This window comes from Colossoma macropomum, unplaced genomic scaffold (genome assembly GCF_904425465.1).
Source record: "Colossoma macropomum unplaced genomic scaffold, Colossoma_macropomum, whole genome shotgun sequence".
Classification (NCBI taxonomy): domain Eukaryota; kingdom Metazoa; phylum Chordata; class Actinopteri; order Characiformes; family Serrasalmidae; genus Colossoma; species Colossoma macropomum.
The window spans coordinates 26,860,698-26,884,224 of NW_023494800.1; the positions used below are offsets into that span (position 1 = coordinate 26,860,698).

Below are 23,527 nucleotides of genomic sequence, written 5' to 3' on the forward strand. Positions count from 1 at the left end.
TTAGATCTTCTGGTCATCGTAGATGCATTCAAACCATCAGAGCACCAGAAGATCAACAGTAAAACACACATATACACAATCCACTGCGTCTTAAACATATTTTGTTAATAAACTTGTTCACCTCTGATTTTGAAAGTTGTTACTGCAAACAAGTGCATTTGTTAGACCCTCCTGGACTCTGTGGCTGTCTTTAAATGGCGAACAGTAAAGCGACTAGCATGCTCATAGTGCCTTCCTGCTTGAGAAACCCAACTGCCACACTCACATGCTTTACATATACAAATAAATAAAATAAATAAATAAAACGGTACAAATTATATACAAAAAACAAACCCTCTCTTTTGGTTTTCAGCTGTGTGTCCTGAATTTTGGTCAAGAATTTTCATTTTAGCGTACCACCAGTGTTTTCTAAGGCTATGCTCACACAGCAGATAAAAGTGGCCCAAATCTGATATTTCTCACCAAATCCAACTTTTCGTTAGGCTCTTTACAATATTTTTTAATGCGACCTATATCTGACATTATATCTGAACAGATCACATTCCTAACTCACATGCACAAAAAACAATGCTTCACATGGCCAAGCATCCAGAAGTAAACAATCAAAATGGAGTCAACAGTCACAGCCACTAGTCTCAATTTAATGCTCATGTTAACGTGCGATAGAGATTTCAGTTTGATCTTTGCCAGCATCACAGGAGCTATCAACAAGTTCAAATGCCTGACAGCTGGGTTTATCACTTCCTCACTGTGGAACCCTGAGCACATACGAAAGCATGTGATGACCGCAGAGAAAAGGATGACAACAGCGAGGGCTAAGGGACGACACCTGAGTCCTGGGCCCTGCCTCCTGGACAGCCCCCAGTCCCACAGTGAGGCCACTTTAATAGACTTGCATGTTTGATCTCGGCGTCTGAAGCTGCTAAGTAGGGGCGGAATCAGCGAACTCCCGTTCCCTCTCAGCTTAGGCACTCAAGCTGCCCTTAATTAAAGCCGGGTGAAGCTGATTTGGTTTTGGCAGTATGTGTGCCTTTAAAAGGAGCAGATAGAAAGAAAGAAAGCAAGAAAGCAAGAAAAAAAGAAAGAAAGAAAGAGAGAGAGAGAGAGAGAGAGAGAGAGAGAGAGAGAGAGAGAGAGGACAAGAGAGAGAGCAAGGACTGGCAAGCTGGGAAGTTCGCATGAGAGAGAGAAAACAGACTGAAAAGTCTAACGTGGAAGCCACTGGACAAGTGGCATGTTTCGGCTTTGTTTGTGCTTTGCATGTGAACATAAAGTTAAAATGCTTGCTGCGACTGCTTCATCTGTCTCCAGCGTCCTTCCTGTACCCGGGGTAGCACAGGCCGTGCTACAATATAATAAAAAATCTACAAACATTAAAGAGAAAATTATTAGGTACCCTGTTCAATGAGTAGGTCTGACTTGAGGCGGTTCATTCTCTGACAGTCTCGACCTGCCCTCTCTAGGTCACGCTGACATTCTGTGAGCCTCCTCTCTTTCTCCCTCACAGTGCGCTGGTGGTTCTGGTACATCTCTTGCAGCTGCTCATCTGTACCCTGGAACACCTGCACACACCAAAGCAATAAAAACAACAAACATAAGCACATTTCAATAATCACTGACTATCCAGTGATTTTCCTGAACAACTAATTTTAAAGAATGTCTGTGTACATGTGTAGGTACAAAACAAAATGACAATTAAATAACCATTATATTAATCTTCTGATTATGTTTCTTTACATTCAGAGCTTTTTTGGAAGTTTTGAAATACAGAATTCATCAAAACCCAATACTGGTAAGGCATCAAAAAGATGATATATCAGGCCAAACTACTCCTTCACTGCCCAGAAGGTTCATTCTATATCAAATTTCATATTGGTTTAAAAGAGAAGAACTACACTTAAAGCTGCAAAGTGCTGATTTGTGAAAACGTATAATGACTGTAGGAATAAACGGCACGATCTCAATTTGAGGGCCTATACTGCCCTCAACAGGATTAACCTGCTATAAAAACCTTAATTCACACAACAAACTAACTGTAAAGAATTCTTATTTTGGGGGTTAATGGAGGTCAATATCATTGTGTTAGGAAATAAATATCACTTTACAATAGTCAATACAAGACTGTATTTCACTGTTGTTATTTGGTATCAACACCTTTGGTGAAATGTTATTTTTTTAGATGCTAATATAACAAACAAAAGTCATGCTAATCTTGTCAGTATGCTGATCATGCCGTTTTCATTTACAAACCACAATTTCTAAAAAGTTGGGACTCAATGTGAAATACAAATAAAACCAAAGTACTGACAGTAAATTACGTTTGACCTGTATGAATGCGATACAAGCACATAACACACCTTACAATCAACCACAACAATACACTTCACATCATCACCAGACTCCACAATGCTCCCTACAATTCCTAACACTGCACAATAAGTGTATATGTTGCTATATCGGTACTTATCTAAACAGTCCACTCTACAACTGACTGAGGGATAAAAGAGTTCCTCAACCTATTAAGTCTTGACTCTAAAGCATCCATTTAAAGGCAATAAGAACTCTTAAAAATTGTGAACTATAGAATATATTAATATGAAATATGAACTATTTATTGTGTACTACGTAAATACACTCATTTGAAATTTAATATCTCTAACTCCATCCAAAAAGGTGGACAGGTGCAGGTTTACCACTGTGTTACACTACCTTTCCTTTAAATAACACTTAACGAAGCACACAATACAACAACGAAGCTGAAGACTTCCATAATGGACAAATGGTGAAAAATTCCACTTTTAAAACTGGATCGGTTTGTGTCTTTGTGTCCTCAGTTGATTATTAAGTTCCACAAGTTTTCAAGAGGACACAAGTCTGAACTGTAGGCAGGCCAGTCTAGCTTCCACAATCTCTGATTATGCAGTCATCTTTCAACGTTAATGGTGCTGTCACCGATGTGCAAGTTACCCTTGACATGGGCACTAATATACTCTCATACTATGACACACTCTAGCTTTTGAACTTTACAATGGTAACAATCTGGATAAACTCGACAGGAGGACATAATTATTTCTATAAACAATTTAAAATGTTGTCTTGTCAAAGAGAGCAATACATTTCCACTGTTCATCAGTCTATTTAACATGAGAAGTCAGCTGTGTTTCTGCATGGTACAGTCTTAATTTGCATTTGTGTTTATGCGCAACAGTTTGTCAAAATGTTCCCTGGCCCACGTGGCGATATTGATCACAAAAGCATACTGATTTAGATGGAGCACCACCTAAAAGATCAAACATCACAGGCATTCAATTGTGTTTTTTGGCACTGACCGGATTGTGATCATTACACACGCACAACCACAAGCTTCAATACAGGACTATTTACTAATACAAGGTGTAGGTATTAAATAAAATTAACAGACAGACAGAGAAACTAGAGACATGAGTTTTACCAGATGAAGATACTGTAATTAGATGAGACTTGGAAATAGTAATTTGATGGCATTTGAGCAGTACCCAGAATGGAATATCAATGCTAGCGAAACAACTGATCTACATTTAGATTAAATGGGCAACAAAGTACCACAGCGAGACCAAATCATATGGAGAGGAAGTGAAAGTGCCTTACAGCCTTGGAACTTGAGGAAAGCTGCGATGCCCCATGTGCTGCACTGAGAAAGGAACTCAGGTAACAGCGGGGTCACTGGGCTATTACCCCAGAACATCACCAGGATCTCCTGGACAGATGAGCACAGTGAACCTCAGCTGGCTTGCGCCAGCTCGTGAGAGTAGCAGCCTCTCCTAGTTCTTCTTCAGCAGTAGCTGGTGACATCAAGCCACAGTTTCACCAGACCGCGAAAACAAATTTCTGTAATGGTTTGTAGGTCAATGCTGGTTCACTGGCCATAATTCTTAAAATATGCCTGCAGATTTAGCAGCGACCTATCGTTGGCCAATCATAATCTCAAAATGAATCGACAGAACTTGAAAACAAAAGCAGCTCGGTTAGACTACTCAACGTGCAGATGCAGTGAATCTAGTGGGTAACAACACTTATTTGAATTATTGTGTGAGTAAACACAGAAAACGAACTGAACAAACAAAGACTTGATTAACTGAGACAAGAAATAAAACAAAAATTTTAAAATCTGCAGATTTGAAGTGCAAGGAGAGAGGTCTTCTTTTCTTCTTTCAGCATTACATGTCTCAGTTACAAGCCTAGTTATAAAGAAAAGACCTCTTGTGGGGGAGCTAAGGCAGGGAAAAGGGTTTTCATGCTCAATTTCTAATGACTATGCAATTTCTTTGTCTGTGGGTCTGCTCAAGTTCTGTCACAAGACTTCACATACAAGGACTTCTGAGCATGGGTGTACAGCATTAAGTAAAAGAACATTCTAAGCATGCAGTTTCATATACAAACTTTATACCTGTTTCAATAGTAACTGTTACAAGCAAACTAAAGAGCCCACAGAATATTTTATCTACTCTGATTTCACACCACGATTACATTAAGCTACTCGAAACATCTAACACTCCTACGTCTAAAAGAACAAGACTACTAAGAAAGGAAATGAGATTTTTTTAAGAAACATACAGAATTCCAAGTTTGTGTTCAACACTATAACATTTCTAAACAATGCTTAAATGAAAACAGTTACATAGTATAGAGTACAGAAAAGTCATAATAAAACAATTATTTAATTTACATGCTTTAGTCACCCAGTTCTATTTCTAATGGGAAGAAAACCCACATGAAGACTCACAAGAAAAGAAGATGTATAAGGATAAAACATGATTCAAAGGAACCTATGGATTAAGTAACATTGACATTGCTACAAAAATAAATAACTGAGAAACAGTTACAAATAATCAGATCAGCTCAATAATAATCCTGATTAATGAAATTGGGCTTCACTTCAAGAATCATAAAATAAATATCAAGTGTAGGGAATCTTACTATTAATTCACACCTGACAATGCTGCATGGGAACCATGAGCGAGGCTACACACTGATATTTTAACAGAGACACAGAGGTATTTTCCACAGTTTGATTAAGAAAAGAGAGTCACTGGATTTGGTTGTAATTGAAATCTTAGCACTTTGAATTCATCTAGTAATACGATAGCAGAGAGAGCGTCCCAGGATTTGAGAGTTAGTCTTGCAAAGGTTCAAAGGATTTATGACTGCTTGGATTGCACTTAATGTGTTTCCACAAAAGGAAATTTAGAAAGGGGGTTAGCATTGTATGCTCAGGGTCATCTGGTCTGGTGTCTTATCTTGGCCTTTGCCAAATGCCTTCCTCTGTAGGGGAGGATGTGTGTGTGGAAGTGAGTAGGGAATTTCCAAAAGTCATATTTATATCAAGAATTTACTTTCATGAGGTCAAATGGTCTCTAGAGCTACTGGGCCGGTTGAGAGGAAAGATGGTTGTGATAAGACTTCCCCCCGCCCCCCCACGCAATGCTGCCACAAGGTGAGACAGCAGATGAGGGGGTTGGGACAGTGTCCTTGGAGCACTCTGGGGCCCATACTCAGACATTCGTTATTTTTTATGGCTGTTTATTACTTTTGTTCTACATTTATTAGGTTTTAAATGTATTTTCTATCATTTTTTTATCTTAAAACGTCAATGATAGGCTTCAGCGTCACACGGACACGTTCGTCTATCAAAAAAAATGCCTGCATGCTCACAGGATTTCAACCAGAGTGGCAAAACGTGACAAACAAAGCAGATTAACTGAGCTGATCTTTTGCAGCAAACGTCAGCATGTAGAAAACCGTGAAGTGAAAATCTTTGTTTTTTTTCCCCACACAATACACGTCTCTGTTAGACCTTAAGAGGTCATCTGCTCAACCCCTGCCTGACTAGGGACCAGTGAACTAGTGAAAGATGCACATGAAGATGTACTTGAACAACCATTCACTTCAAGCACTTCATGCAAAAGTACAACCACAGAAAGACATTTCAAAACCTCTTGGCTTCTGGAATTTCCATGGCTCAGGTATAACATAAGACAGACTATATTGCAAATTCTGTTCGATGCAGGCAAAGATATAGCTGGAAAAATGGATTTATTAACAGGAACGAATCATTTCAGGAATAAGACTGTGAAAAAAAATAGGCAAGAGTCGAACGCATAAAAAATACACACAATTTTGTCATCGCAAAAAGTGCTCCTACTCCCTTAGCCAGCAGAGTGTCTCATTCATGTGAAAAAAAGATACGCATTTTCTAGATGCAGCAGCAGTGATACAGACTGCTGATTTAATTTAAGGTGCCTCTTTGCTAGATATGGGCTAAAGTACAGGCTACAGCACAAATTCTTACAAAGTACACACAGTATAAGGTGTGTACGATTGTACTTTCAGTTGCAAAAGCTATTAAAACACAAACCACTTTAAAACAACTGGCAGTAGTATGTCAGCTTAGTTATCATCATTGTGTGATTAGGCTCTGGTAACTTCAGCTATGGAGTTGAACACTGCAATACAAGGCTGTTTGCAAAGACTCGCAGTGCTGCCAACTAGTGTGTCCCTCAAAATGTTTTTCCCATTTCCCCTACAATTAAGAATCATGTGCCAACTGGCTGGTTTAAGATACAAATATTTGGATGTAATTACCAGGCTAATGTTTCGCTTCCTAGCGTTTTTGGCCAAAATAAAATTGTGTGTAATATTTTTTATTACTCTTTATATACCTCCTTCTGGATCAACTTCCTACAGCATTGCTCATGTCTTAATAAACAAAAGCAGATCTACTTGTGCTTTCTTATAGACTTGACTGTCCAAATAGCATTCAGTGCTTAAGAAACAAAGAGGGCTCTCTCCCCAGACCTGCGGCCAGACCAAACACCGGACACCTAATTAGACTGTGTCAAAGTCATGTTAGTAATTTCAATTTGTCATCTCTAGGACACTGTATTTCAGAAACTCATGGAAGAGTGAGTGCTCCTCCAGAGATGAGGGAGAGTCTGCTCCTCTTCCAAAGGTGGAGGCTTGTGGCAGTGGAATTACCACTGCCCACCGTATAGAGCCTGATCCTTCTCTGTTCTCTTCTCTATCTGAATGCAGGGATTGCAGCCGGCATAAAATAGCTTGGCAACAGGAGCGTGCAACATAGTTGTTGCGCAATCATGCATTGACGTGCTGTTGGCGTGAGATTATACCATGCATTCTGCCGTGTCTGCTTTGCCATCGGAGAGGCTAGCGGCTGGTCAAACTGACTGCCAGTCAAGTCTGACTGCCAGTTATGTGACTTCTGTCTTGCGAGTGATGACATTTGTCATTTGTTTCCTTTTTGTTTTATTTCAACTGTGACACTATTACACAGCACTGTTTTCATATATATATATATATATATATATATATATATATATATATATATATATATATATATATATATATATATATATATATATATATATAGAGAGAGAGAGAGAGAGAGAGAGAAATAGCTATACACACGAACACACACAGATAACCTGTGTGCATGTCTCGAGAGCTGCACTGTGCTGTGCGAGGGCGCATCCAGCTGTCCACATTACAGCATTTAACACCTATGATATACAGCACACCTACACACTACACAAAATGCATAATCCTCCCTGGTTTTGACTTCTCAGTGCAATCAAATTAAAAACTGCTTTCAGAAAAATTCTCTTTATCAAATACAGGTTGTTCATGCACTGGTTGATTTTGTTCATGCATTTGGTAGTTTGTGTAAGTTTTCGAGCTGAGTAATCGATACTCCAGATACGTTGCTGAATCCAGTGTGGGCTGTTGCTGTGATAACAGTGAAAAGCTCCTGTGAAACCCGTGGTGAGATTTACCAAAAATGAATACAAGAAGTATTTATAGTGTACACACACACACACACAGACACACATACACACAAACATGCAGACAATAATGTTTACAAATATGTTTATATGTTTAAATACAATGCAGCACTCAATTCACAGCACTGTTTTCACAGGTAAGAATCATTTTGAAACCAAACCATCCAAAATGACTAAGTAGCCTCAACCTCAGTACTGTTTGTATTGACCTCCTTGCTAATTCTCAATTCTATCTGGCAGCTGGTCTCTAAAACAATATTTTATTGTTTGCTGTAACAAGGATAGCTTGCTATTTAATTTTACTTATGTTTACCACTGCACTAGTGCACATTACATTTTCATAATTTTCATGATTTATGATATCACAATATCATGATACTGATTTTTAAAAAATGTTAAAAAATCATTTTAATACATCACAAATGATATTTTTTTATACAGTGGCATGTGTGTGCAATATTTACAATAAAGTAATCATGAAAAATAAAAATAAAGAATTGTCCATAATTATGCTCACTGTGTATCAATATTATACAGGGCTGCCTAAAGTCAGTCTGCCACAGAACACTGAGACCTTTACCAAGAGCTGCTCCATAAAATATAACATGGAACAGAGTTTGGGCAGTATCGGTCAACAAATTTGCATTAATGATTATATTTTGTTAGCTTTTTTGAGTTTTTAGAATTGTTTAGTCTGTTCCTCTTGATGCTGTTTGCTTTTTCATGGTATCTATAACATCAAAAAACATCACACTAGTGTTCACTTTAATATAAGTATACACTATCCTTAACAGATGTGCCATGTTATCTGTACCGGTAGTGGTGGATGTGTTGAACAATTGTAAATAAAATTGGACATGGTAATACTCAAAAACGTTTGCTGCAATAGTATTTACAAAAAGTAATTATTGAGTGGTAAATAAATAAAATAAAATAAAACTCACAAAAAGAGAAATTTCACAATGATTGCCACAGCTAACTGCAAAGCTATGCCGCAGCAGAAACTTTCATTAACAGTAATTTCCTGCTGCTGACATTTAGATCTCACTGTAAATCTGATCACTATCTTGCAACTATGAGTAACACTGGCAGTGCTCTGGATTGTGCCATAGATAAAACAGTTCTTTTGTTTTGTTTTTCTGACAAAAACCAAAACATTACCTGTTCCATCTTCTCTTCTAATTCTCGATTGTCATCTTCCATCTGTTTCTTCCGGCTGTCTAGAGCCTTGATATCATTATCCAATTTCATGACTTTACCAAGGTTATCGTCAATGTCATTCAGCCGATTCTGAAAATGCAGATAAAGCAGACATGGTGAGAAACACCAATATAATGCAAAAAAAAAACAAAAAAAACAAAGCTGGACTTGCTCCCACACTTACACAATAAACCTCATGTTTGTGTTTTATACAAACTCACAGTGGTCTGTTTTAGCTATTCAGTAATCACTGAAAGGGAGAATGCATAGTGATGGTGTGTTGGAAGATAAAGTGCAATCATTTAGGGTGCACTTATTAGGTCATGACATTATACAAGATCACTGACACATGATACACGATACACAACCTGCAGGGTGTCTAAATGTCTACATGAAACATCAACGTTTAAGTAAAACACGAGTGTTAAAACACAGACTTGTAAACAAGCATGTGCTACTGTGCTTTGAGTCTATTTTTTTTCTCGCTTTCTACAAGTGCCATGCCACTAAATGCATGTACAAAATATACTCACCCCTGCTGAAACACTTGGCTTTAATAGATGTGCTGTTTTAAGTTTAAAGTCAGCAACCACATTTAAATACACAGAAAATGAACAGAAATTAACTTTGTATTAGAGCATTTTGAAATTGTGGCCACCAGAAATTTTCCATCCAAAAACGGTCAAAAGTGGCAATTTTGGTTTAAGCCAAAAGAGAAACCAAAAGCAAAACAGATTATATGTTTCTACAGTGAAGTGTCGAAACAATCTCAATGATACTGAAAAGGAGAAATAAATAAAGACGCAATTCACTTTCTTTAATGCACAGACGCATTCAAACTGTTCAAGAGGCAGAGCGAAACGTACACAGAGTCCTCTGCGGCTGCGTTCATTAGTCTTTAATTCTTACTGTAACATTTGTGACATCCTGCTGTGGTTTATGGCTGTGTGTTCTCTGAATATTAAAACTTTTAAGATTAAGTATTATATAAAAATGATTAGTTTAAAAAAAAAGGCAGTTTAGTGTTACTTCATGCCCCCTACAACAGTAAAATTTTGTTAACCCATTTTCCTAGTTTGACACTCAAACCATCATAGTAATGAAGACTGAAGCCCAGCTGCTCATATACCATCTAATTTAAATACAGCTTTTAAAAGGTTTTTAAAGCAATATCTTTAGCTGCTTCCGCAGAGTGCACTGAACTAGAGACATTACAAAAGGAGGAGACAGGCCACTGGTTGTAAAATGAATGACTAACTTTCCCACTCTCAACATTTCAATAAAATGAACCAATCAGCTTGCAGTTTAAGCTGCAAACTGGAAAGCTCCCCCACACTGTGAAGATATAGGCATGTGCAGTAGCCAGAACAAGCTGAAAAAAAACTTGTCTTTTGAGCAGTATATGAGCCAAACGCTCCAAACTATTTATACTGTTTTTGTCAGATTTCATCAGTAATTTCAAATATATTTTTGAAACAATGTGGGTTTTAGTTTCGGTTTTATAGGTCTTTCCCTATTCAAAAAAACAGAAGCCTGGTCTTTTTGACTGGAAATAGCTGCCCAAGGGCACTGACAAAACGACTGCCAACTGGACAAACTTTCCTATAAAGACTTTGGCTGAACAGTTCTTGTAAGAGGCCTATAGATAAATCAGCAAATTAACAAAAGCAGAAGCAAAGTGGAAAGCTACAGTTCATCTTCAGAGCTGTAACATTAACCAACAAGCTGTACGAACAAAAACAAGTGCAATAAGGCTATAATCACAGAAGTGAGATTATTGGCGACATATGCACATACAAAGATTTCATTTATTAACATGCTTTAGGCCAAGTCCTTAACAACACATCACAGCCTCATCTAAGCCCTGCTTTATTTAATGTCTTACCTCCAGCGGGTCAATCTGGCTTTCGATGCGCTGCACACTCTCTTTAGAAGCCGCTAGTTGGGCTTCTTTAGTGGATAGCAGATCCTTGATCTCCTGAGCCTTCTCTTTGTTCTGCTTCAGATATTTTAGCTCCATTTGACAGGCCTTGACAGTGTTGGACTGCTTCAGTCTCAACTGCCGAAGGGTTTCTAGCACCTTGATGTACCTGTGAGAAAATAATGCATGCTAAACATGGTCTGCTGCAATGCCAACTTCTGAAGAACAAAAAAGGGAACAACACAGCAAGATAGAGAAATATTCAGCCATTTAAGGTCAATTAATTTGACCAGAAAAAATAATTAATACAATTAAATAAATTAGTGAATTAAAGTCAAGTACAGTTTCAGGTGAATAAGTGACTACAAAACCATGGGGATTTAGCCTGCACTTAAAACCATGCAAAAAGTATTACCCCGCCTATATAGTGGAAATCTTACAAGTATCAATGTGTCAAATATTTTATAATTATTATTATATATATAAATAAAATTGTCATGCAAGAAATAGAAGCTGACTGGAAGCCAATGAATTACAGGAGACATCTAGGTCAAGACCTGGCATTAAGATATCAGGAAAAAAAACAAATACACACCAAATTAACAATAGGAATGTGCAAACACTGAGGAGACCAGGATTACATCATCACCTTGTGGCAGAGAAAATTTCATCAAATTTCTGTTTCAGTGCCTTTCCTTCACTGAGTGGCCAGTTGGACTCTTCTTGGTGGCAGAAGATGACATGGTTGAGAACAGCTTTCGAAACGCCTAGAGACGAGATCATCTCACGGTCTATCTCGGCACATTTAGAGCTCAGACTGACCTTCTCTCCATGCCTGATATGAACACAGATTATTGCCAATGAATATGTTAGAACTGAACAAAAATAGACACATTTACTTCAGATTTTAAATATACAAAATTAGGCAACATTATGCATATGCTCATTTTATACAATGAGTTGAGTTTCCTGAAGACACTACTATTAAAAAGTCTTCTAAGCTTGCATGTCTCTATCTGTGCCCTGGACAAGCGCAGCTGCTACAAATACAGATGTACCGAGAGAGACAGAATAAGAAAACTCTCTTTCACCAGCTCAAATAGCATCCACTGTACCACAAAAGAAATATGACTTCATACCAGGGGTTTTCAACTCAAATCTTGGGGTCCCACTGTTTCAAGTATTCCCTGGTCTAACACACCTAAGCAAACCCATGAAGAGTGTCATAATTATTCTGGGCAGTAGGCCCCAAGACTGTATTTGAAAAACCATATTGCATAACATTCTTCTTTGTCTCTGCTTGAGTGAAGGGCTGGCCTGTTTGTTTGTGAGTATTTGTTTGTTACGCTGGCATTCCTTTCAGAGTTACTGTTAATTTATGGAAAATTATTTTTGGCTAGTTTAACTGAATGCATCATAAATTCATTCCAGGCATCCTTCCAGAAAAATGCCCAGTGCAAAATTTGCATTAACATTTATATACCATGCAGACACTACAAGTTTAAAACTACAGCAGATTTAAAACATGACAGCACAAACAGCACATCTGTTTATTGTGATGAAATCATCATCACAGAGTAGTCTCTGCTCCACCCACTGTTAGTACAGCAGAAGAGCTGCCCTGCAGCCACCACACCAAGAAGATGACATTAAAATATATAACACTGTAAATATAGTTTAGAAATGCTACAGAAAATGAGTGCGTCATTTGACTGGATCTCTATGGACTGGCAAGACCAAGACCAAGAGAATCACGTCTGTTCCGGCAAGACAACGGATGACTAAAACCCATGTAAAATATTTTGTTTTTAAGGGTGATATTACAAGTAATGCTCAACGACTATCTGAAGCCTGTAATATTCTGTGTGGGATAACCCTACAATTTTCTGTTTTATAGCTCTTATTGCATTAGACATTCTCAACAGGCTGTTTACTTTCATTAGACATTCTCAACAGGCTGTTTACTGTCACATCTGCATATCTCATTACACTTAGAAAAGGAGGAATATACAGATATATACGATATATCCCCAAATGGCTAAAAAGTAGAGATTCACATTTTACAATTACAATTACATAATGACAAGACACAGTGCAATAAAAATGAATAGTCTTGTATAATGAAACCCACTTAATTCTGGTGATGACTCCTTCAAGGGTTTTGAACTCTGCTTTTTTGCCCTTCTGTGTGCTTAGCATGGACCGCTGAACGGCTATAGGCTCCCCATTTACATCTTTGAACTGCAGGCGAATCTGGGCACGTACATCTGTCTCATGGGCATCCTACAAAACAGAAATTATTACATACATCAACTAATGCCCTATTGCTTTTTGACATTTACGTTCATATGTGAAAGTCAAATATATATCTGACATCTGAATATTAATAATATTAAGCAAATTCGCACATTTTGACACCTGCCACTTTTAAAGTATTTCTCAGCCACTATTTAGCCACAATAAATAAATGAATAAAAAAAAAAACATACCTTTGGATCATGGACAAACGTATTTCCTTTGCTTCCAGGTGGAAAGTCTCCAGAAGTGACATACTTAAGGCATTCAATAATAGTCTGATGAGAAGGAAAAAAACAAGAGTTTTTAAAAAATATTAGAGGACCATATCAGCTCTTCTGTTTTACTGAAATCGAGACAAAGCTTCTTGTGTAGGCTGAGTTATGCAACATCATGGACGCCAAGAGCCATGTTTAAGCATGTCTCACTGAACCATTCAGTAAGGTGTCTATTAAAGCAATTGACACAATGCAGTGTTCTGCAGAGCAGAACGTTTTCTTTTAAAAGAAAACGCTGCCAAATTCCACCCATTCAGAATGTGAACCCGTCAACTTGGTATAATGGTCATGTGACGACATTAAGGCTGGCCCAAATAATCTGAATTCTCAAGTAGTCATTTGTTACGTTGTCATTTGGTTCTCTATTTAGTATTTGTCAACTTTCCATGTGTTCCATTTAAGCTAAAAGAGCAAGGATGCCTAAGAAATCATGCGAGCACTTTAAATTTAAAAAGAAAACGTCTAGTGCAATAAGAGGCTGGTCTACCATGGAAGCATGACAAGTTTAATTAATGAACTCAAATAAGTAAGTATAACAGTACCTATCTGAGTACCACTAGTCTCTGGTGAGGGCAACTGTAAAATGGGGGAGCTCAAAGCCTCAAACCTCTTTTGTTGGGGTGAGCTCTCACAGTGGCAAAGAATCATGGCATTACTGTTGTCGTGGTGCTCTCAGTCAGACGAGACTGGGACAGGCATGAAGTCAACTTTAGTAACTCTAGCCAGCAACTCTCTAGGCTGCGGGCCAAGAGCTGAACAACTCAACCCAGCTATGACTAAACTCAGCTCAGCCTGCTCAAAATACAAAGTCAGTAATTGGTCAATTTATTGTTTTTATTTTGGCAGATCTGTTTTAGTCAAGCGCACTCACACTGTATTAGAACGCTGCTGCTACACCTGTACCAAAATGCCAAAACTCATTCTGCTAAACAGCCAGTTGTTTTTAACGTTTGATGTAACTTTATTTCATTTCTGTTATTTAAATAAGTAATTGATTTAAAACTGAAAAATTAAAGAACAAATAAAGGTTTGGCTAATAGAAAGTACCGGAAATGTGCTAGTGTGTTTTGTGTGTTCATTTACCCCACACATTGGGAACTTCTTTAAAAAATAAATAAATAAACAAAATTAATAAAACCCGACCATCAGCCAATTTGGCTCTGAAGAAATCAGAATCAACTATAAAAAAATAATGATTGGTGCATGTCTAAACTTAAATAAAACAAATTAAAACTAAACCAGCGTTGACAAAGCGATAATTTCAATTAGTTACATACTTTGAGTCTAGATGTGAGTCATAAATGCTATAGCTGAAGGAGAGGGATAAACAGCGGACTACTAATATATCGCTGCCGCCTACTGGATATATTTTGAACTGCAGTAACAAACCTGCAAGGAATCACTGGTTATGGGTGATTGTGAGCATGAATATTTGAGTACTCATACTGAAACACATTCCAGTATTTGAAGCCTGTAAAAATGGTGCTTGGTCCGGCCTTAGAAGACATGGACGACTAATTAACAACTAATTTACATCTTGCCTTCCAATGAAACAGATTAAAGCATGACAAGTTCCTCATGAGAGCCTTGGAAGCAAAACAACTGTGTTGCTACAAGTATTTGTATAGGCAGAACTCACAAGTGGAGGAGGGGGGGAAAAAGGAAGAAAATCGTCATCATTTCTAAAAAAAAAAAAAGGGGAGTTTCATTTTAAAGGGAGGGAAGTTGCAAAACTCAAGTGAGGAAAAGACAAAAAGAAAGTTTAAAAAAAGGAGGAAACGAAAAGTTAAAGGTTATGACTTCTACATTACTCTATCTTTATCACCATCTTTTTGGAGGAAACAGAAAGGTGTTATGTTCATGATGTCAGCACGAAAAGTGAGGAGTGCTGGGGCAAAAAGAAGACATAAGCAGAGGAACCAACCGTTTTGCCAGCTCCATTGGGTCCTACTAGCACCGTCAGAGGACTGAAGAATGTTATCACTTGTTTGTCCTTGTCCTCCACACCAAAACTCCTCACGCCAAGGATACTCATCTTCTCTATTTTCGACATTTTAACTGTGTCCTTAAGCCTGCAGGCAAGAGATCAAAAAAAAAAAGTTAAACCTTTCATCTGCACTACTTGAAACTGCCATTATCATTACCTAGAGCAGTGGCTCCCAACCCAGGTCCTGGAGCATCCCCCTTCCCTGACACAACAAAGCAGTTTATTAGCAAGCCCTTCCTAAATTTAAGTACGGTTTAGACCAGGAAAGCATGGGAACCTGTGACCTAGGGAACAGCACTAATCTGACACTAGTTTGCGGTAATGGGTCGATATCAGTACAAATTCTGGATGGCACATAGATTGGGAAGAAGAATTAATCCAATCCAGTCCTGTAGTAAATCCAGCCTAAAATACCCCACAGTCACACTGGATAATGTTCACTCTGTATTTCTTCCTGGGGGGCAGCAGAGTGCTTGAGTAATCCGAGCACAATACGATACTTTAAGTGCAGGACGCCAAACAAAAAAAGCACTTTGAAGCGTTTACAGAAAAACATCTGCTATCTGTATGGAACGATACTCAAGGTTTATATGTTGGTATCATGAAACTGAAAGTGGTATCATACCATCTTTATCACCTTTTAGATTGCGAAAAGCAAACTCATATTTCCTCCCCGATCATGGACCATTAACAAGAAAACCACTGGCGTTTTTCAAAGCAACAGCAAGCAAATGCCAATTGCCCATGAACTGTTCAAGACTTGCTGTAATATTCTTTAAGAGCATTTCTATATTTATGTTTTATCTTTGCATGTTACTGTATTCTTTGTTGTACCTTGCAAAATTTACTTGTCAGTTATTTTTCTTTTGTCTCTTAGCTTTTAATCTCCTAATTCTACTAGTTATTATTATTACCAATATTATTATTATTACTATTATTGTTATCATCATCATCATTATTCAGATAAAGGGGAATTTCACAAAAAAGCCATTTCGTTCAGTCTGACCACTTAGTTAAAAAAAACAGTTGAATAGAAGAGGCTATTACTTGTTCTTCTTATTATTATTATTCAGACAGAGAGACATTTCACAAAGCAACATTTTAGCCATTTCTTCCAGCCTGAAAACAACAGTCCATTAGAAGAGATAAGGATAAATCCTGCTGGACAATCCTCAACTTCTGGCTTAAGTTGCTCACTGAAAAATCCTGCTTTGTGAAATAGTGAAATACCCACAGCCGTGACAGTAATAAAACCAGCTAACTTACAGTTTTAAACGAGCTGTAATCTCCCAAACTAGCTAGCCAGTTAGTGTAGCTAACCTAGCTGTCAACATTAACTTAACTTAGCTACCTAACCGACAGTTAATGTGCCTTCGTGATCTATCACTGTTTACAGCTAACCTAGCTGGCTAGTCAGCTAACGTTACCACGTAAGCAAACAGGACACAAAAAGTACAGAAGCAGACACAGCGCGCGTGCACCTCTCGGGAAACAACAGAACAACAGACGTCCGACCCAGTTTTAGTCTAGCTCTCCGACCGACTAATGTAAAATAAACCAAATAAACGCCCCATACTTTTACAACGCAGGTTACTTTGTGTGGCTAGTGTAGAAGTCTGCTGCACTCTCGGACTCGCCAATTTCCCGCGCCTGATGTGACGTTCTTCCGCAACGCTCGACGACTACAAATCCCACAATGCAGCAGCGCTGGCAGACACCTGAAGTCCAACTGAGAGGATTAAAGTCCACTCAGTTTATGTGGGGCTTAGAAAACCTCGATGTTCTACGAAGACTTCGTGAAAAGGCCAGTGTACAAAAGCTCGACCTCAGTTTTCAGCTTTGGAAAGTTTAAAAATGTTATAGTATTAGCTATGCAACCGAAGTGCTTCCAAAATACCAAAGTTCTGCGAATCTTTGCTTGTGCTTTTTCTTCTCTGTAAGTAACTAGTCTCTGTATAGATGCAGTCCGTGCGTTCATTTCAGTGAACGGTTGTTAGCTGTGTTATCATCTAACGGTATAATACTAATATAATCACTGCGTAATTGTACGTGTCTCCAGAATGGCGTTTGAGCTTTCAGAACTTCAGAAACAGCCTAGGCTACATAAAACATGTCATGTTTGCATGAATCCCTCTATAATGTTACATCAGATGAGGAGCCGAGAACAAAACCGAGCTCTGCTCTTCATGGTGGTTTTCTAGCACTCAGCTTTGAGACCTGTGACAGCACTAGCAGTGAATGGACAGAGTGGCCTAAAAACATTCCACTAAACAAATTGCTGCAAAGACTTGTTGCTTGTTGAAATGAAAAAAGCAGTTACATAAGTCAAGAAACAACTTAAATTGGAGTGTAAAAAAAAAAAGATTAAGAGAGCTTGAAAGTGAGAGCAAAGCATCCCATCCGCTGTATCACCGAATGGAAATGAAATGAAACGTATAAAAAGGAACTGGCAACCAAATGTAAATTCACATACAAATATATGTATATAATACATAACATACTTTATTGTGATATCAAAAGTAAGTGTGGGTTAACTTACAATTTAAATTGCACACATTCTTAACCAAAGCTATATATTTCAGGCTTTTTTGTGGCATATATAATATGTATATACCATGGGTGTGAGAACAGGAAGCGAGTGTGGTGTAATGACCTGCCTCCTGGTTTGTGTGTGCATATAATGCAGCAATTTGGATATAAAATGGCTCTTTGTGTTTTCACTTGGATAAAAGGAAAGTGTATCTGATATTTCAACATTTAAAAATCCCTGCATAAATAAACCTGAAATGCCAAGAAAGTCATCATGGTGATAGGAAGCAGACTTCTGAAGATTGTAATGCCTCTAAAAGATGCATCACAAAGTTATTATATGAAATGGTTACGAATACACTGCATGATGCCTGAAACATTGCTTTATGCTGGTTTTGAGTAGGTTATGGCCTAAAATGTATTTCTTCAAATGTATTTATGGCAGAGAGGTACGTGTAGGATGTTGTAAAGCAAGATGTTTTCAGATTTACTACTAATTTCTCATTATCAACATTTTATATAAAAAATTAGACACATATAGGTTCAATGGCTGTGTTGGATAGCAGGTAAAGTGGCTATATGTATGGTATTGACACCATTGTAAATAAAATCTAGTCATATTTTACAATGAACTATTTCACATCAAGCCAGTCTGAATGACTTTGCATGTATGCGCTGAATTATGCATATATTTTGAAACTACTAATTCCCCTTTATGATAAAGTACACGTACAGTAAACTCTTAACAGTCTTTATTCAGGGCTTTGATTTTGCTTTTGATTATTTTGTAGGCTTCTTGCTGCAGAAGGACCAAAGAAGTGTTGATTTAAATAAGGCAGACCATGTAGCACAAAGCAATCAGGTAGATTAAAGAAATCCACCGCAATGGATGATGGAATGAGCTTTAAGATGTGAAAACCATCTTTGAACCGTGCAATGACACATGAAGAGCCTAGTCAAGAATAAAGCCATAGTTGTTAAAGCTACACTTGCAAAACTTTACATAGTACAAAAACGGAAACTAGTAAAACTCAAAAAACAAAATGACCAGTTTGTAGTTTGTTAAGCCACATTTGTGGTGGATGGAGTGTTTGGACATGTGATGATGTGGCCGGCGGTGGTAGAAGAAAATTCTGTCAAATCTCAGATTCTGCCAAGGCAATATGCTACACTTTTCAAATCAATAATAATAAATAATAATCAACAGTAATTAATTGTCATTAATGTGATCACATGGACATCTACAGTGACCTAAACCACAGCTCTAGTTTTGTGACATACATGGGTTGGTCATGGGTAATTTCTTTCCTCCCACACCCTCAACTTACTGTAGATCCACAGGTTATGTATAGGAACTGCTTGTCATATTAATTTCTAGCGAAATTCCCCACCTCAGGCTACACATATATAAATAGCGTGACATATTGGTCAAGCTCAGCCCACTCTCTTATGATGTTCAAATTGTGTAAATGTGTTTTGTTCCTCTGCGTAGTGTTGCAGGGCACGACTAGAGGGGATGACGCAATCCGTGAAATCCTTGGCCGTCTCAAAGACCTCTCTGGCTACTCTGATCTCTTCACCTTTGTGAGTTGTGCAACTTCATGCTTTGCAGGCAAATGTTTCACTTGTGAAGATGTATTTACAAGAAATGATTTGCTATTTGTCATGGGTTTTTATGTTTCTCTCTTTTTTATTTAAAGGACATGAGCACCATTTATGTGCCAAATGTGCTGTTGGATAACAGTGATGTAAGTTTCTAAGATCTACAGAGTAACAGGTTTATCAGAGCTTGATATTTACATGGTGGAAAGTAACTAATATGCCAGTTATTACTTTTACTAGATCTTTTATGCTGCTTATTTAATTCAATTGGCATTACATTTTATTGGATGCCTGTGGTGAATGGTACCAATTCTAAAGATGATTTTGTATCTGTCATCACCAGTAAGACTCCTTCTAGCAACAGTAACAACTGTGATTAATACGTCAATGAAATTGACAAAGTCAGTGTATGCAAGCTCAATGCTTTATAAATAATATATAAACACCTTTTGTTTTTGTTTTCAACAGTTTTGCAATTGTAAGGAATTAATCGCCCAAGAACTATTGAAAACTCTTGTTCTGATAAAGACTGCTGACCAAGGCGTAGGTCAGGAGCCACGTACGATCGTCCGAATGCTGCAGTACAATATTAAGTCACTGCTTACTTACTCAGGAACAGTAAGTAGGGCTTTTATCCTTTTTTTCATTGTGTAATTTCCTCATAACTGCTACACTCTTAAACATAAAGGGGCAGATTTACTGAGAGGCACTAATTACCGATTGCCTACTGACTTCCTTGCACTGGTGGGGGTGGCCAGTTTAAGGGGTTATCTGGCACTTCCTTCCTTGCAAATGAACACAAGTGCAGCTTCATAATTAACATATGACCAGTGCTGTATAACGCAGTGTAACTGCTCACATGCTTTTTGTATGAAAGCCCATATCCACTAGGCAACAGGCCATAAAGATTTTATTCTTCTGTTTCAGAATTAAACTCATTAGATTAGATTAGATTCAGCTTTATCGTCATTGTGCAGAGTACAGGTACAGAGCCAATGAAATGCAGTCAGCATTGCCAAATACAGTATTATTGACACATAAAGTGCAGAGATGATATAGTGGTAAAAAATATAGATATGCAAGTATAAATATAATATACATATGTACAGAGTGAGTGGAGACCATACAATGAGGTAGTATGTCCTGTGAGAGCACACTGTACAGTAATTGTTGGTGCAAATATGAATAGTGCAATAATACTAGGATTAAAATACAAAATAATGACTAATTGTCTCAAGATTTTGATAAATGTCGACAAGAAAGTTGACAAAAAGAGGTATTACTTGTGAAGGAAGCATGTTGTTATTTCAACATAGAAAATAATTATTATGAGAAATTAAGACACTGTTTTGACATATTACATCAGAAATTTGAGAAAGTAAGACAGTATTTTGACATAATACATCAGAAAGTCAACAAAAGTTATTATTTTGATTTTTTCCCAATTTGAAACGTGTTATTTTTGCACTGGGTGGATTAGTTGAGTTCTGTGTTAATTGCATTTGGAAATGATATTGTAAAATCCCTTTTTATTTTCACTAAGTGCTTTCAGGTTGCTTGGGAATCATAATTTTGAGCACAACCTCATAAGAACATGCAGTATATCGAAGAATGGCAGTATAACAAAGGTAGCTTTAGTGAAGAAAGAGCAATCATTTGGAAAAGGAAACTGTTATATCATTATTTAGGCAAACGCTGCTCTTTGACATACCAAATCCTGTTTTTGTATATCAGAAAAGTTTAAAGCATATATTTTTTTCAAAGTATTTGGATTTAGTTTTTTTTAATTTCCTTCATCACATTAAGAATAATGCGGCATGCCTGGCAGGTGTTAAGAGTTCTTGTCGATTGAAAATACATAAATTGTCTGGAAAAAAAATCTCTCTTTTTACTCTGAGCACAAACAATAGCAGCCATGTAAGTGACAAAAATAAGACGAGCTTTTAACAGACGTTAAACAGTGCCCTGTCCGTATTTACCATCAGCTTTAGTAAATTAGAGCAGGTGTTTCAATAAGAATCTCCTCCCAGTATTTTGTGCTTTGAGAAGGAAGCTCCTAAAAATGCATATGCAATTAAACAAAAGCACATGAGAACTTGTGGTGCTCTCTTGTGCTTTTGTGTTGTGCTTTTTGGTGCTTTCTAGACACTATTTAGTAAATCACAACACTTTTTAATATGACGTTTGTGACAGTGCAAAATGTTCGTAAATCTGGTTCCTAGGAAAAACCTGAATTAGTGTAGAACCTTCATATTATGTGTAGGTTTTTTTTCAAAAGCTGCTTCACACTCGCACATACAAAAACAGTTCTTTCATGGAATGGAGGTACAGAAATGTTCTTTAGGGACCTAAAAGTGGTTCTTCTTTTGGTATTGGAACCTTTATTTTTAAGAGTGTACTATTACATTCTGATGCATTGATTTTCACAAATGGTTAAAGGGGAATTCTGACGATTTTTCAACTTGGTTTACAGTTGATAACATGTAAACAAAGTCATTCAGAGTGGCAGAGTGGTTTGATATAAAATGCTTCATTCGAGAGAAACTTACCAACTCTGGTTTCTTTACAGTGGTGGTGATAGGAACCATCGCAATTTCTACAACACAAATATAGCCATATTACTATCTAAAACCACCAGTAAACCTGCAAGTATCTTCTGAGTTCTTATATGGAATGTTGAAGAAAATAAATAAATAAACAAGTTGGAAAAATATTTATTTTTTTGTTCTGTACTTTTTTGTCTAGCGACACCCTGCGTGTACCAAAACCTAAATATAACAGTGTTTCAGGTATCAGGAGGTATCATAAGTATTTCATGCAAAAACTTTCTATGAGGGGAGTTTTTAGAGAATTGAACTGTTCAGATGTCTGGTTCCCATCACCACCACTGTGAACAATTCTGTCTCAGTAAGTTTCTCTACACTGAAAAAAAGTTAATAAATAAATAAAAATTCCACTGTTAAAGTACTTTTAAAATTTCATGGTCAACACCATGAAGGTTAAATGCATGTAAATAAATTTAATGTCTGGTACTGTTATTATTGTGCTAAAATGTCAGAATAACTAGTTGAAATGGTGAAAGTCAGTGTTTCCAAGAAATTAAATGATTAACATGTTTTGTCTGCAGACTTTTTACTGTATTTTACCTCCTTTTTCCAGAACATTTAATTGTGCAGAACTTCCACTTTAATGATTTGTGTTTTAATATTGTGTTTTAATAATATATCACAAATGTATTTGTGTATTTGTTTATTTTATTTTGCTCTTCTCCCTTTTGTGAAAGGTTGGAGAACACTGTCCGAGGGATAAAGCAGTGGTCAGCTTCAAGACCAGGCAGACGGCTCAACACGTGATCTTTGTAAAGCAGTGCATTGTGTTTTTTCAAGCTTGGATGAGTAGATGCGTGAGCAGTCATGGCTATTGATCCATTATATTAGGCTCATTCTTGTAATGGCATCATATGTCACAGCTTGTTAAATAAATGACAACTGAATGGCTTCTTCCTATTGACTGCTGTTTGCTTGGCCTGCCTCACTGTTTTATCCCACTTCCTGAACAGGAGGTTTGATGTTTGCAAATACATTTTTTTTTGCCTCAGATCCAGCGTGATTGGTGGATAATTATGACTTGTAAGAAAACTTTGTGGTCAAGGGAAGTGTCTTGATTTGTGGTACATAAATGTGAACAGCAGAGGGCAGTGTCCTACAACAGGGATGCTACTTCATTGTATCAGATTGCACTTGTAAGCTGCTATAGTGTGGAGTATAATCTATGTACATATCATTGTATTACCTTGTGACAATCAATGAAAAGTGTCTGGGTTTAAAGTGGATTACAGTTTACTGCACATTGCTTCATGTTGCGAGTTCATGGCGCA

The 23,527-nt window shown here is 37.4% G+C and overlaps 1 protein-coding gene and 1 long non-coding RNA gene across 3 annotated transcripts in view; one reads left to right on the forward strand and one right to left on the reverse strand.

Moving 5' to 3' along the window:
* Positions 1-17,196, reverse strand: part of rad50 (RAD50 homolog, double strand break repair protein) — a 47,639-nt gene extending 30,443 nt beyond the window's left edge. Inside the window, exons 1-8 of one of the 2 annotated variants that reach the window (XM_036587779.1) lie at positions 17,096-17,196; positions 15,457-15,604; positions 13,449-13,532; positions 13,091-13,242; positions 11,609-11,794; positions 10,924-11,128; positions 9,000-9,128; positions 1,397-1,562 (exon numbers count right to left, since the gene is read on the reverse strand). In XM_036587779.1, the coding sequence (XP_036443672.1) occupies positions 1,397-1,562; positions 9,000-9,128; positions 10,924-11,128; positions 11,609-11,794; positions 13,091-13,242; positions 13,449-13,532; positions 15,457-15,585 (1,051 nt within the window). In that variant the 5' untranslated portion in view covers positions 15,586-15,604; positions 17,096-17,196. The other variant, XM_036587780.1, reaches the window with a different exon arrangement.
* A 27-nt stretch (positions 17,197-17,223) lies between these two features.
* Positions 17,224-23,247, forward strand: LOC118819839. The gene is made up of 5 exons (XR_005008209.1): positions 17,224-17,455; positions 19,541-19,632; positions 19,749-19,796; positions 20,119-20,268; positions 22,934-23,247. It is a non-coding gene; the product is annotated as an uncharacterized LOC118819839 (long non-coding RNA).
* Positions 23,248-23,527: the final 280 nt, after the last annotated feature.